General features: G+C 48.4%; 1 protein-coding gene across 1 annotated transcript in view; it reads left to right on the top strand.

The window, feature by feature from the left end:
- Positions 1–14,520, top strand: part of bahcc1b (BAH domain and coiled-coil containing 1b) — a 63,097-nt gene that overhangs the window by 34,130 nt on the left and 14,447 nt on the right. Inside the window, exons 4-13 of the mRNA XM_061095009.1 lie at positions 1,631–1,741; positions 1,847–3,880; positions 4,516–4,627; positions 5,162–5,349; positions 6,306–6,446; positions 7,519–7,709; positions 8,071–8,440; positions 9,227–10,198; positions 13,301–13,467; positions 14,244–14,380. Coding sequence (XP_060950992.1) covers positions 1,631–1,741; positions 1,847–3,880; positions 4,516–4,627; positions 5,162–5,349; positions 6,306–6,446; positions 7,519–7,709; positions 8,071–8,440; positions 9,227–10,198; positions 13,301–13,467; positions 14,244–14,380 — 4,423 coding nt within the window. The remainder of the gene's footprint in view (positions 1–1,630; positions 1,742–1,846; positions 3,881–4,515; positions 4,628–5,161; positions 5,350–6,305; positions 6,447–7,518; positions 7,710–8,070; positions 8,441–9,226; positions 10,199–13,300; positions 13,468–14,243; positions 14,381–14,520) is intronic.

Consider the following 14,520-nt stretch of genomic DNA (forward strand, 5'->3'; position numbering starts at 1 on the left):
CACGCACACACACACACACACACAGCTATCCCGTCACTCGCTCTCCGACTTCCACACCTGTCCTTGTTTTCCTCTACTGTCTCGTGTGCTCTCGCTCTTCTCCTTACCTCCCCTTTCCTCTGTTCTCTCATCTCAGCCATCTCAAAGCTCTTCACTTCCCTTTCACTTCCTCCTTCATCTTCCATTCACACACACACACACACACACACACACACACACACACACACACATCTCTCCATACGCCTCACAGCAGCACCAGATTGGGGGCTTTTCATATCGACAGCCCTGTTGTCTCCTTTGCTTTTACTCCCTCTACTGAGTATTCAATCACTAACCTCCTCCATCCCTTCATCCCTTACTTCCTTTCCTCTCTTTTGTCATCGTGTCCCTCTCTGTTATCTTTGTTCCCCTCTTCTTCTTTCTCATCTCCCCTCCCACCCTCCCTCCTGTGTTTTATCACTCATCATTACCCACGGGATTGGCTTTAGATGGCTGATAGAGCCTTTTGGCTAATTGTCGCCATTTAGATTCACTGGTTGTTAACCAGTCAGAGTAATCACACACACAGACACACACACACACACAGACACACACACACACACACACACACACACACACACACACACACACACACACACACACACACACACACACACTAAGATACATACACACCAACACACATCCATGCATTTACATTACGGCTTGAACACGCAGACAGAGTGCCACACACACATGCTGAGAGCAGTGAGGGGGTGTTGGTGGTTTTGCAGTGTGACTGTGGAATGCGTAGGATGAGTTTTTATGGAGTGCTGTTTACTTTGGCCACCACCGTTAAACTTTTAACGGCTGCCAATTAACGGGCCGGCAAGGACACTCTGTGGGGCATGAAACCAGCTGCTGGAGAACACACACACACACACACACGGGTACACAATCCTAGCCTTTTGGCCCCATAATGTATTTGTGTATTGAGTTTGTGTGTATGTGCATGGTGACTGTGGTGATTTTGCAGCCCATCCAATGCTACCCCCTCTCTCAAACCACCATGAGAACCCCCGCACACATACACACACCCACGCTGACCCTCACCCATCCATACAGCCTTCCGGCCCCTATCAACACAACCACCAAGACCTCCTCCATTTCTCGATCCCACGATGCAGTTCAACGTCCTTGAAGACGAGGAACAGAGTGGAACGACCGTTTACCTCCCAGTGACCTCCTGGGAGAACTGTGTGTGTGTGTGTGTGTGTGTGTGTGTGTGTGTGTTTTGAGTTTCGGGGGTGGTGGTGATTCCTCATACTATTTGTCTTGGGTTTGGGAAAAATGTGTTTTGTAGAGGAGCAAATTCCATCCAGTTAAATGCTGCAAACACTTGGCAGTAGCTGTCGGCTGTGGTTTTTGTCACCACTTTGTCCACTGTAAATAATGTCAACTCCTGCAGGGTGTTTGTGCAAAAAGTGCGTTTATGGTGAAAGTAGCACTAACTGGCCATATTTTTTTTCTGTGTTTTCCAAAATGGCCCTATTCCATGATAGATTGTAGAGATAAACTGTTTGTTTAGAGGGCTGCTGAATGTCAACACTGCAGAGAAACATCAATTCTCTCTTGCTCTCCCTCACTCTGACAGGGTACCCCAGCTATTCAGGAAGTCTTGCCTCTCCTTTTCTCCCCATGAGTCCCCTGGATCACCATAGCAACGGTCTCTATGGACAGCACCGCTTCTATGAAACTCCAAAAGGTAGGTGTCGATATGTGTACCTATGTGACAGACTGGAAAAATAGCTCAGTATATATTACAAAGTACCTTTAGCGATTCATTTGATTTCTTCTCTTCTTCTCCCAGATCACTTCTACCTGAGAGGCCTTCCTCCCCAGCCCCCTTTGCTCTCCACCAATCACAGCCTTCCCCCTTTGTCCAGGACTGCCCCAGGCCACCCTCTTGGCTCTTGCAGCCGAGAGATGGACAACGGGGGAGGAGGGGGGAAGAGCACCAAGGATGTGGGCGAGAAAGGGTCGTCATCTGTGTCGAAGGACAAGGAGCGATCAAGCAGCAAGGAGCGGCACCAGGAGAGCAAGGACAAACAGCATCAGCTCCATCATCACCATCTTCATCAGACACACTCGGCCACCACTCCATCGAGCTACCACCACCAAGCTTACCCCCACCCTCACCATGTCCTTCTTCCTCACCTCACACCCCAGAGCAGGGAGGAGGACCACAGACACTCTCTGGAGCGACACAAGGAGTACAGAGACAGTGACTCGGGAAGCCAGGGGACAAAAAGTATGACTGCTTGTAAACTGTCCAGTGGTTCAGGGTCAGAAAGTGGCTCTGGAGGAAAAGGGGGAACGATGAGCAGTTGTAGTGGTGGTGGGGTGGGCAGGTCTCCATCCGGAGGTGGCAGGCGGTGCTCCAAGGATGGAGCCATAAACGGGGAGATGAGGATCAGTGAATCCTCCACTTCCTCCTCTGAATGTATGAGACGAGGGTCGGCTGCAGCAACAGCCATCTTGTCACCTCCTACTCCCCACTCTGTGGCCTCCTACTCAATGCCTCCTCCTCCCCCTCCGCCACCTCCTCCTCATGCCTTACACATGGGTGCCACAGTCACGGGAGGGTGGATACACCACGCACATAACCACCCTCATCCTGAGTTTTACTGTTCCCCTCTTACACTGACGCCCTCAAAAGATACCACTTCCGCCCCTGGAGGGTCTGGCAGGGAGGCGAAAGTCATTGGCCCAACATATTTGCCAACAGTTGGGCCACTGGGAGACCTGGCAGCCCCAGAATGTCGTGGTGCAGGAGGAGGTGGGAGAAAGGGAGATGATAAGAGTGGAGAAGGATGTTATGAAAGTCCCTCTCATCACCTCAACCGACAAAGCAGTTGCCAGAAGAAGGACAGATCCCAGCCACACCAGCAGCAGCTGGGATACGGAAAAGCTGACAAACCTCCTGACTGGAACCACCAGACACAGAACTTCCACAAACCCAACTCCAACATGAGCTCTCAGCCCGAGCTGCGGTCCTGCAGCCTGGAAAGATCGTCATCCTTTAGAGATATAGAAGTTGTGGATGATGTTTACCGACCATCACACCCACTAGATGGCCAGGGGTCACACCCTGCCGCTGGACAGGGCACTTCCAAGAATGGCTCTGATACCAGCACTCCTCCCTTTAGGGACTGCTCCCGCTCCCCTCATCCAGATGGGAAGGTGGGATCAGGGGCTCAGAGGGAGGGACAAAAGGTTGCAAGGATAAGGCACCAGCAGCACAGCAGCCATGGAGCAAGTACAGATGAAAGGGCAAGAGACGGAGGTCAGGCGGCACCTTCCTGGGGGGCTCGAGGGGGCAACCAGGAGGACCAGAGGAAAGGCTCCCATCATGCATCAGTTGGTAATGGTGAAGTAAGAGGGCTCAACAACCGAGCTTCAAATAATGACCACAACCAGCCCCATTCTCAACCCCCTCCACCTCTATCCCGTTCCACGTCACACACAACTGAGGATGAGGGCAGTGCCATGAAGAACCTAATGAACTACAGCTCCCAGCAGCCAATGCTGCTGCCACAACGGAGCCCCTTCGGAGGCCTGGGGTGCCTCAAGCAGGGAGAGAGATCAGAGAAGGGGGACAGAGGAGGAGCTAAGCGAGAACCTCTGCAAGACCCACTCAAACAGTCGCTCCCTCCTCGCCGGGGTTCCACTAACGAGGGAGAGAAAGGTGACAGGGCCGGGAAGGAGTCAGGGGACGCAGGAGAGGGGGAGGTGCGGCAGCCTCCGGTGGGTATCGCTGTTGCGGTAGCCCGACCACCCCATCGTTCCCCAGACAACACCCCTGGACACAGCAGACAAGGCAGGGTGCTGCCCAGCATGAAAGGTCAGACATCATTTATGCTCCTTGCACTGAAAGTCAATTAATGCTATTTCTGTGCTTTAGGCTGCATTATGGGAAAACCCCTCAGTTGCACACTTAAGCCATTAGCTAATGGTGTTGTACTGTTTTTTAATATCTTTCATTTGTTTTTGACACTTACTTGCAAATAGCTTCAGTCTCTCAACTCACCATAATGCACGTTCAGTCAGTGAGACATTATAAGAAGGCATAGCTGCTGATTTCTGCGTGGACACTGATTGTCAAAGGAATACAACAAAGTTTCCTGAAATTCACCAATACACAATGTCAACTTGGAAAGACTTCCAGAGCGTTGGGCGAAAAGGGCCAACACTAGTGTCCATGTGCTTTAAACAAACATACCTGATTTCTGCAGCACAATTCATATATCATGCATGCTCTACTCAGATGACACCACTTGCCCAAAAGTTCCGGACATACATCCTGATGTATACGCGTCTGATTCGGACAATTCCAGCTGCATTATTCATATGTGGAGGCAAACTCCAAATTCACATTGGCTCTGGATTTTGTAGAAGTACCCATGTTTGAAATCGAAGGACACTAGTAATTGAATGTGAATGACAGTAAGTGTAATTACTGTTGTACTTGGTATTCAGGGGTGTCTCGCTCTGTGTATCCTCTTGGCCGGGAGGCAGAGGAGAGGAAGAGGATGACAGAGGAGCAGATCAGCCTTCATCATCTGGACAGAGACAGAGAGCTCATCATCAGGTACTCCTAAATGCATCAACACATGTGAACATTCACCAATAGGAGCACACACATGCATCTCTTCATTTTTTTTCTCTCTCATCTGATAAGCTGCAGTTCTTTTATTCTCTCCCCGTCTGAGGCTGTGCTTCTCTTTTCTCTCATCCCCTCACGCCATTTACTCTTCTCACCCTTTGATGTGGTATTTCCTTACCCACTCACTCTCTTTCTTGCCCTCTCTCTTTCCCTTTTCCGAGATGAGATGTGGTGCATTAATATTATGGAGACTAATACGAATCGAGTCTCTGAAGTATCAGGCTCTTGTTATGTAGTCATATTAAGGGAAGAAAACATATAATGAGAACTCATAGACCAGGACCAAGATGATGGCTGTTCCTGTTGCTGTCACATTTCATTTTTTTTAAATGAATATAATGGCGGTAGTGGTAATGAAGATGACAATGATGAAGATAATGATCATAATGATGGCGATGATGACAATAAGAGGGATAATCAAGATAATGACAAAGTTCGCCCTGCCTACCGCCATGACAGGGAAAACAAGGATCGCGTGGAGTTTGCCAGGATCCACCCTTCTAGTAGTTGCCACGGTGATTTGACCTCCCACCTCCTGGTTCCAGCCAACCAGTTAGGGCCGGACCCTGCTGCACACGCTCACCCGGCTCACCACCACTGGATGCAGAGGACGGGGAGTCCCTCTCTCTGGATGGGACATTCGTACAGTGAGTAGAAATCAACAAGAGCTCAGGAACTTATGTATGTGTTTCACAACAAGTAGAAACTAATTTGCTTTAGTGTGTATCTTTAATCACCTCACTCAATCACCTCACTTTCATTGGCTTCAGTCAAGATCAGTGTTTTTTTAAATTTTGTTAAAATCACGTGAGAATAACTTTGGAAGGTTCCTTTGACTTCATGTTGATGGATGTTTTCTTTTTATTGTATTTTGTTCAATCATGACGCTACTGTTAATAACAATGAATACAAATGTTTATTTATTTATTTCAAAGTAACATTTTCTAATTGAAGTGTTTATAATACTATATAGTATATTGCTTCTACAATGAATAACAATCATGGTTTAGCCACAAAGAAATATGTAAACCACGTAGAAATGAAAACACTAGAATGGCACTCTTCAGAGCCGATGCCACCGCCAAGGCCCAACAGTCCCATAAATTCAATCGAGCTTCACCAAATTTGCTCATACTTAAAGATATCAGTCCCGTTCATAAACCTGGATTTTGTTTCATTAAGATCTCTACACTATCCCTTTAATATTTGGAAAAACACTCTATCTTGCCATGTTAACAAAAGTGGAAAAAGAAAATCCTGGATCTGCCTGCCTAATCAAAATCCGCTTCAAAAGTAAATAGGTTCTTCCTTATTTCACAGCCGCTCACCAAGTGTCAAGAAAATCGCTTCAATATTTTTCGCGTAATCCTGCTCACAGACAGAAAAATGGCAGTGAAAACACAACCTCCTTGGTGAAAGTAATAACCTCCTTGGCGGAAGTAAATAGCACATTTTCTCACAACTCCACATTATTCATGTTTGCTGTATGCATCCCAAGATTTACCCACTTATCCACACCAGTAGGCCTACCTATTGAAGTAGCAAAATAAGTATTCCTTTGTGGTACCTATTTGACTCTGTTGGGTGTATTTCTTTCCTCCAGGTCTAAGCCATGTGGGAATGAGCCCCGGCTTCCCAACAGGTCTCCCCGGCTCTCTGCAGCCCGTCCTGGGGTCACTCACCCAAGACCCTAACTCTACGCTGGTGGTTCTCCCGACAGAACCGGGGCCTCATCATCATCTCGGTACGCTAAGCAGCCTTTTCTGTAACAACTCACACTGACAACCAGCGGAGCCTGTATTCACCGCTGTCTCCCCGTACTTAACTGCCTCCCCTGCCTCCCTCCTTCTCTCCATTTGTACCATCAGAGCTGCTGCCATTTCTCTCCCAGAGTTTTAGTATCATTGGCTAATCATAATATAATGCTCAACTAAGTCCCTCTGTCAGTGGGGCCGTGTTTTATAGCTTCGTTAATGGGAGCAGCTATTCCATTGCCCCCTCTGCATGTGCCCAGCGTTATGCAAACCATTTGAGCTGATATTCATCTCTCTTGTGGTGGCACACTGGTGTGTTTGGACTGGACTTTGTCTAAGTGTGTGTGTGCGTCTGGCATGTGTGTGTGTGTGGACATCTTAACTTAGTTGTGTTCATGTCTGGAACACCATGAAACATGGCTCAGTGTTAAAGGTTGTGTTGTACATCTCAACCATTGCTAAAAAGAGAAAAGCGCGCGCATGTGTGTGTGTGTGTGTGAATGCTGCTTTGCAAACAGGCTGTGAAATTTAATTATCTCCCGCCTCCCTTGCCTCGCTTCGTGGGAGTTCCTGCAGAGAGGGGAAGTGCATCCACTGAACCCTTCCCCTGGGAAACATTAGCCCACTCAGGCTAATCTCACAGAACAAAGGTTCCCAGCGACAAGGCAGCCAAGAAGGGATGTGTGTGTGTGTGTGTGCGTGTGCCCGAGTGTGAGTGAGTTAACATGTGTGCATATCTGAATTCATAAGCACTTAGGGTGGGGTTCTAAAGAAAATCTGTTTCCCTGCACAGACAAACACCATTATTAGAAATAAAAAGGGTTAATAAAAGGAGACGGAGGATTGGTGCAGTGTCCAGGATTCACTTATTGTGTCTGGAGCCAAACCCAAATATTAAGATGGGCACTTTCGGAATGTTCAATGACAAATTGTCTACGTTTTCCATGCTAATTATTTTACTTCTTATTTGAATCAAAAGATGAATGATGTAATTTGTCAATGAAAATTCCTTTCTTCAAAAACGACATCACGTTTCCTCTCTTTCCAACTTTCCTCCTCCAGATGTTTTGGAGCAGTCAGGACTGTGGCCTCCTGTCTACGGCGGCCGCGGCCCCCCCCCTCACCTGCAGCATCACCCTGTGTACTCCCGCTCCTCATTCCTCCGGCAGCAGGAGCTGTACGCCCTGCAGCACCAGCAGCACCAGCAGCAGCAGCGAGTCATGGAGCACATGCAGCGCCACACCATGGGACAGGTAATAACTAATATGATAATTTAAAACTTGTGAAATACTGTTGCTTTATTATTGTGAAACTGTGGACAAATGAGAATAAGAATTGTGCAAATAATGTGAACATCCTCCTTTGAGATGTCAGGGTTAAGATACATCCATATTAATAATTTCTTTAAAGAAATCTCACTTAATTTCTCAGCCCTTTAAGACAAATATGCAAAATCTGTGTTGGAAAAGGTTTCAATGTGTAGTTATATTGCTTTTCAACCACTTTTACATTCTTTTTCATGTTTTTTCCTGTGTTTAAATAACTCTTAATAGAAGAACTAACTATTTAAACACAAATCACTTTGGTGTTAACTCTTCTCGTCCTTTTTCACAGAGAAAACACGACGAGCATCCCATTACGATAGAGGACTCTCCTCACCAGTCTTCCCGCCATGCCTCCTCATCCTCCTCTGCCACCTCATCACATGCAGCCAAGCCCTTCTCTCACACTCCTCCTCCACCCAAGACGTCCACGCCGTCTCCGGGTATGTGTCCCTCCAGCCGCCACTCGCCCTGCTACCACTCCCCATCCAGGCGGCCCCACCCGCCGAACCCCCTGACTCCCGCTCCGAGCCCGGCTGCCGCGGCTCCTCGCTCCCCGGCGCTCAGCCCCGCCCCCTCGCACCTTTCCAAGGGGCTGGAGAGGGGCAGCGACAGAGGAGAGGGACAGCCGCCTCAGGACTATCCACAATCCCTAGAGCCAGGTAAGAGAAATCTATAGGCTGTGCCAGTCATACAAAATAATTTAAAGACAAAGAAATAGAGGGATGGGGAAAAAAGATAGAAAGACAAGAAAGAGGGGAGTGGGTTGGAGGCTGCAGGAATGTAGGACTATTTGAAACGTGGTATTCTTTTGATTTAGCAGAATTCGTTTGAAGCGTATAGCTTATCCCTTGAGTGTGGGTCTGTGTGTCCTTGAGTGTGGGTCTGTGTGTGTGTGTGTGTGTGTGTGTGCAGTTTTGTTTTGTGTTCAAGCTAAAGACAGACAGCGGGCGGGTTGGGCCGTTAAGGTCAGAGGAAAGCATGCGGGCGCTCAGTGTGTTTATGTTTGACCTGCCAGCGCGCACGTGTGTCTGAGCTGACATGCGTGTCGTTAGACGAAGGTCAATGATAGCCTCAGATAGATCCTTCTTATCCTTCAGGGGTCCTTGAGAACTACAGGTGGAAGGATACGCAGGATATGCGTTGTTGGGTGGGGAGGGATACCATCAATAATAAGAATGCAGGGGTGACCGGGCCGACATTGCAATCACAAGAAAACAGCAGGGCGTCATCAATAACCGTTTGCCAACAGTGTACATATTATGCACTACCTTCTTGTACTATGCATACACGTGTGCTCTGTGTCAGTGTATTGTTCCAGTTTTGAGGTCTGGCCTAAAGACAATGGATATTCATTGTTTCATGCAGACGCTTAAATTCGACATATTTTGTATCAAGTTTTGTGTCAGAACACCAATTAAACCATTGCTCCCTCCTCTTCCCTCCAGACTTGCCACCTGTTTACTCCTACCCTCCGATCGCCATGGGTTACAAGGCCAGGCCATCACCTGCCGAAGCCAGATTGGCTGAACAGGCCACGGTGGAGGCAGAGCCAGCAGAGCCCGACTCCAAGTCCCGCCCACATCCGTGCCACATCCAGCCTCTCACAAAAGAAGAGGAGAGCAGGGAGGAAGAGAAGGATGGATCGAGAGACTGTGAAGTGGTGGAATCTCAGAGTGGAGTCGCGGAGGCAGAGGAGGGGGAACGGAGGGTGGAAAAGAGAGGATGCTCTGTCTCCGAGCCAGGGAGCAAGGTTTCTGGATCGCTGCCATGCCCTTCCCCGGCTCCAGTCCCAGATCCAGCCAGCCCGGCCACAGCCACGGGCAAAGCCCTAAAAGTAGATCTCTCCCTGGGTTATCCGGGCCAGAAGGCCGGCCTGGAGGAGCCCCAGCTACCCAGAGAGCAGGAGGATGATAGGGTGCATGGAAAAGAGGACACGGGGGAGGAGGAGGAGGAGGAGGAGGAGGAGGGAGAGAGAATGAAGCCCGACCCAACAGAATGTATCGTCTCTGTGCCTGGAGAGCCCAAAGAGGAGGAGGAGAAGGGGGAGGAAGAGGAGGACGGGGACAAAAATGGAGAGAATGTAGAGGTGGCCGAGGATGAGGAGGAGGTGAGAGGGAGGAGTCCCGTGGAGGACCTGGCGGTGGTCCCATGTAGCTCACCCGCTCCACCCATGACCTCCGACCCCTTCCTGCCTCCCTTAGCGAACACGGCCACTCAGCTCCAGGGCGCCTACATGTGGAGCCTGGAGCTGCTGATCGCCGCCGCCCTGTGCGCCACCAGGGATGCCTTGTACCCACCCGCACCTGTCAGCCGGGCCCCGAGCCCCCCGCCCAACCACGGCATGGCCATACTGGGAGAGCTGGCCGACCTGGAGATTCAGCAGAGGAGCCGGCAGAGCACAGAGAAAACCCCTGAAGGTGAGAGGGACAATGCTTTTTCTTTCTCTTCAGCTGTGGCCCTCGGACGTCAATAATCGAAGTGGTTTGACATTTACAAAACCACTTCTGAAAGTTTATAACATACAACCCCCCACCCCCTCTCCTCCCCAGTATTTACATGTTTCCTTTCATTACACACACTGCACTGTTGATACTGTCGTGTTAGAGGCAGCAGGACTCAAATGCCCGTGAAAATTAGATCAAGGAAAAATACAAAAGAGCGGTTACCCTACTTCTTCCTTGTCTACACACGCACACACACACACACACACGCACACACGCACACACACACACACACACACACACACACACACACACACACACACACACACACACACACACACAAACACACACACACAAACACACACACACACACACACACGGTGAACCAAAAAAAGCTTCTGGGAGATGTGCAACCCAGATGTGGAGACGGTGAACTCACTCATTAACCTAACACACAAACACAAACACAAACACACACACACACACACACACACACACACACACACACACACACACATACACACACACACACACACACTAACTGTCCTGCTCCCTTCCTCAGTGCGGACCTTCTATTCTTGACCATATATTTCCCTCTGGAAAGGGTGTGTGTGTGTTTGTTTGGGGGGGGGGGGGCACAATGGACGAACAAGCGAAGTCTCAGACACCAGCCAGGACACACATACACACACACACACACACACACACACACACACACTCTGCCCAGTGTGTCCCCCAGGCGCTGGCGTCTTGCTTTGCTAATTAGACCCTTTCTTTTAAAACACTTCTCCTGTAAGCGCTCCTATTTCCCCCTCGTCCCTCTGAGAGAAAGTGTTTTTATTTATGCCAGCATCAGTGTGTGCATGCTTGTCTGTGTGTGTGTGTGTGCACGCACGTCGCTGTGTGTGTTGTGTGTGTGTGTAAGCTGTTAAGTAATCCCAGATGAATCCCTGCTCTCCTCCATCAGAGTCTATGTGTCTCTCCACCAGGCCGCCTGCTCCCTGCCTGCGCCTCCTCCCTCCTCCCTCCTCCCTCCTCCCTCCTCCCTCCTCCCTCCTCTCCTCCTCTCCTCCTCCCTCTTTGTTATTTTTTTTCCCTCACTCACTCGCGTCTCCTGCTCCTTCTTTTTTTTTATTAAACCAATGTAATCTTGTGTGTAAATCCTGCCTCTGCAAGCCTTGTTGACGGAATTAATAAGTGTAAAAAATCATAAGTCGCTCCGCAGCTGTCTGTGCATGTGTGTGCGTGCGGAGTTTGCATTTGTTTGTGTGTGCACGCACGTGGTTAGCATGTGTAATAGGTGTGAAATCAATAAGTCCTGTTTTGGCATGGAAAACGTTCTCCAAATTGCAACACATTCATTTTAAAGCCGCTCGGGCCTCGCCGCAGTGTGGAATATTATTAATGCCGCTGATGGCGTTTTTTGTCATCGCGAATGTGTTTGGGAGATGAAACCGATCCCAGACAGATGCATTTATGCCGCTCCTTGACGTGGAAGGGTATCTCAGCTGTTCACTGGAGATCGCAATTACAGATTAAGGAATCAAGAGATAAGTTAACACGATTACTTCTTACATGCTTACAGACAGAGGGGCCGTATGCGTCACAGTGTTCTTTATTCCTTCACTTTCACTTTATATCGCAATTTTAGCTCCATAAAAGTTCCTTCATGGGGTGTAATGATCACCAGGCCCATATCAACTGCAAGTGTTTTTAATTTTACTCCGCTGTTTTTGTTTCTCCCTCTGAAATCCCCTGTGCCGCCTCCCATTACATCCTTCACCCACTTTAGAGACACAGTATAGTATCACTGTGTGTGTGTGTGTGTGTCGGTGTGTGTGTGTGATAGAGATAGAGAGTGAGGGCAGAAAGTATCAATCGATTGTGGCCGTCCTCCAGGATACTAAACTCGGTGTAGTGATGTCAGCGGTGATGTCATCCTGTCAGGGGTAATCGGAGCGTGCCATTGGCTCAGAGGTCTCGCGGATGAGAAGCCGCTGACCTCTGCCAGCCGCGGACAGGACAAAGCCGCACGTCTCCGATCCTTCCCGCTCTCCTGGTGCTCTCTCTGGAGTTACCTCTCTCTCTCACATCCGTTTCTCCCCTTTCTTCATCCTTCCTGTTCTCCTCATTCTCTCTCTCTCTTTAGCTCCGCTGGTTACTGCTTTTCTGTCTCCATCTACCATTCGGATAGGCAGGTTTTTAATATTGTCAGATATCACTGAGTGGGCCTCGCTGCTCCAGTGAAACCTCTTCTCCTCCTCATCTTCTTCTTGTTCCTCACCTCACCTCTCCTCATCCTCTCCTCTCCCACTTCTTCTTCTTTTTCTTCTTCCTCTCCTCTCCTCTCCTCATCTTCTCCTCTCCTTCTTTTTCTTGTTCTTCTTCTTCCTCCTCTGCTCTCCTCTCCTGTCCTCGAAGGGAGAAATTGGATTCCGTCCATGTCCGTAATGAGGAGATGTAGGAGAATAAATAGATAGCTCAATAAACACTTTGCTTCTTATTGCTTCTCCTCCTCTTTACTCCCATCCCCCCTTCATCTTACAGTGTTGCACGCCTCCTCCTCCTCCTCCTCCTCCTCCTCTCTCCTGTCTGTTGTTCTCCTTCTCTCCGATACTCCCTCATGCCCATGTCTGCGCAGCTCAGCGAATGTTGTAGGTGAATGTGTGTATTCAGAATGAGTGTTTTGTTTGCATAGTTGTGCATGTTTACGTTTGTGTGTGTGTGTGTGTGTGTCAGTGTGTGCAGAGCATCTCATGAATATTCTGTTTCATCTGCTGTTGCTGTGACAATGACAGAGTTAATGACAGTGACAGATGTAGAGATCGTTCTTCAGCTCCCCCCCCCCAGTGTGCATGTGTGTGTGTCTTTGTGTTGTTTATGTACGATTAGGCGCGAACACAAGTGTACATCAAATAAACTACCCACCTAATATCATAAACATCAACACTTTTCCCAGGCACAGTTTCATCGCTCCAGGAAATAAATCCCGTTCAGGCGCTCAGTATGTTTTGAAATGCGAGGTCAGTCGCTATGTGTGACGCGCCGATCTGAAACCACAACAATCTCTCCGTGCAGGTGAGGACATGCTGACCTTTGACCTCCACAGTCTGGCGACGCTGGCGGCCGCCCGTGCCCTGGAGATGGGGGGATGCGATGAGGATGTGGCGGCGGACCATCAGTGTCCAATCAGGAAGAGGCTCAACCTGCGCAGGAAGTGCAGCTGGACGCCTCGCCACGAGCCGGTGAGGTTTTTACCCGATGTGTATTTTGTGTTTCCAAGGGAAACATAAATCATTCAAACCGAAGTGAACTCAGAGTGCTGAGTCGTGTTGGACAATGGACTCACACCTCATTTGTTTAGTTTTGACTGAGCTTAAAACAACAAAAAACAGATACAGAGCGAAGCTTCTCCAACATAGACAATTCTACATTTTAGGAAACTTTTATTTCAGGTGTTTCCACAAAGCATCCGTTCCTTATTCTCTATGATGCAATTTTGCTCAAATACATCCTTAATAATCTTGATTTTTGTAACATACATTACTGTGTGTTGACAAACACTGTATAAATATAATTAGTTCATGAGTGACAGTAAAAAGTTCAGCTACTTACTTAATATAATAAATATAATACATTCAATCAATTTTTTTTTGATTTTTATATTTAATTTAATCCAACAGTTTTGTGTTAACATTTTAGGCAAAAAATATGTATAAATATATATTTTCTTACTTCTTGAAGATGAAGTTATATACATAGATAATTCTTGAGAATATTCAGGCTTGGAGCTCTGTCTCCCAGACATATTTGCCTTTAAGGTCGGATGCTGTTGTGACTTGTGAGTTTATGGTTAGACTTCAACAGGCTGCACAAACATCAGCTGGATACTTCATAAATCCAACGACTGTTTAACTCAGTTTGTTTTCAGCATTTAAATATCCTCTGTTTTGTGTGTGTGTTTTGGTGTGTGCGTGTGTGTGTGTCCTTGTGTGTGTGCGTGTGTGTGTGTGTGTGTCAGGCCTGCCCAGTGAAGGGCTCCATGGAGACAATGGGAGGGGAGGAGCTGTCCATGCGTGTCCAGCTGGCTGAGTTACAGCGCCGCTACAAAGAGAAACAGAGAGAACTGGCCAAGCTACAGAGGAAACACGACCACCAGTGAGCAGAGCGAACACACACACACACACACACACACACACACACGCGCACACACACTTCTTTTTGTCTCTATTGAATCATGCATTCCAACATTCGCAGTCCTGCTGTCATGCTGCATCCTCCTGATTTATCAGGACTTG

This window comes from Limanda limanda, chromosome 21 (genome assembly GCF_963576545.1).
Source record: "Limanda limanda chromosome 21, fLimLim1.1, whole genome shotgun sequence".
NCBI classification, from domain to species: Eukaryota; Metazoa; Chordata; class Actinopteri; order Pleuronectiformes; family Pleuronectidae; genus Limanda; species Limanda limanda.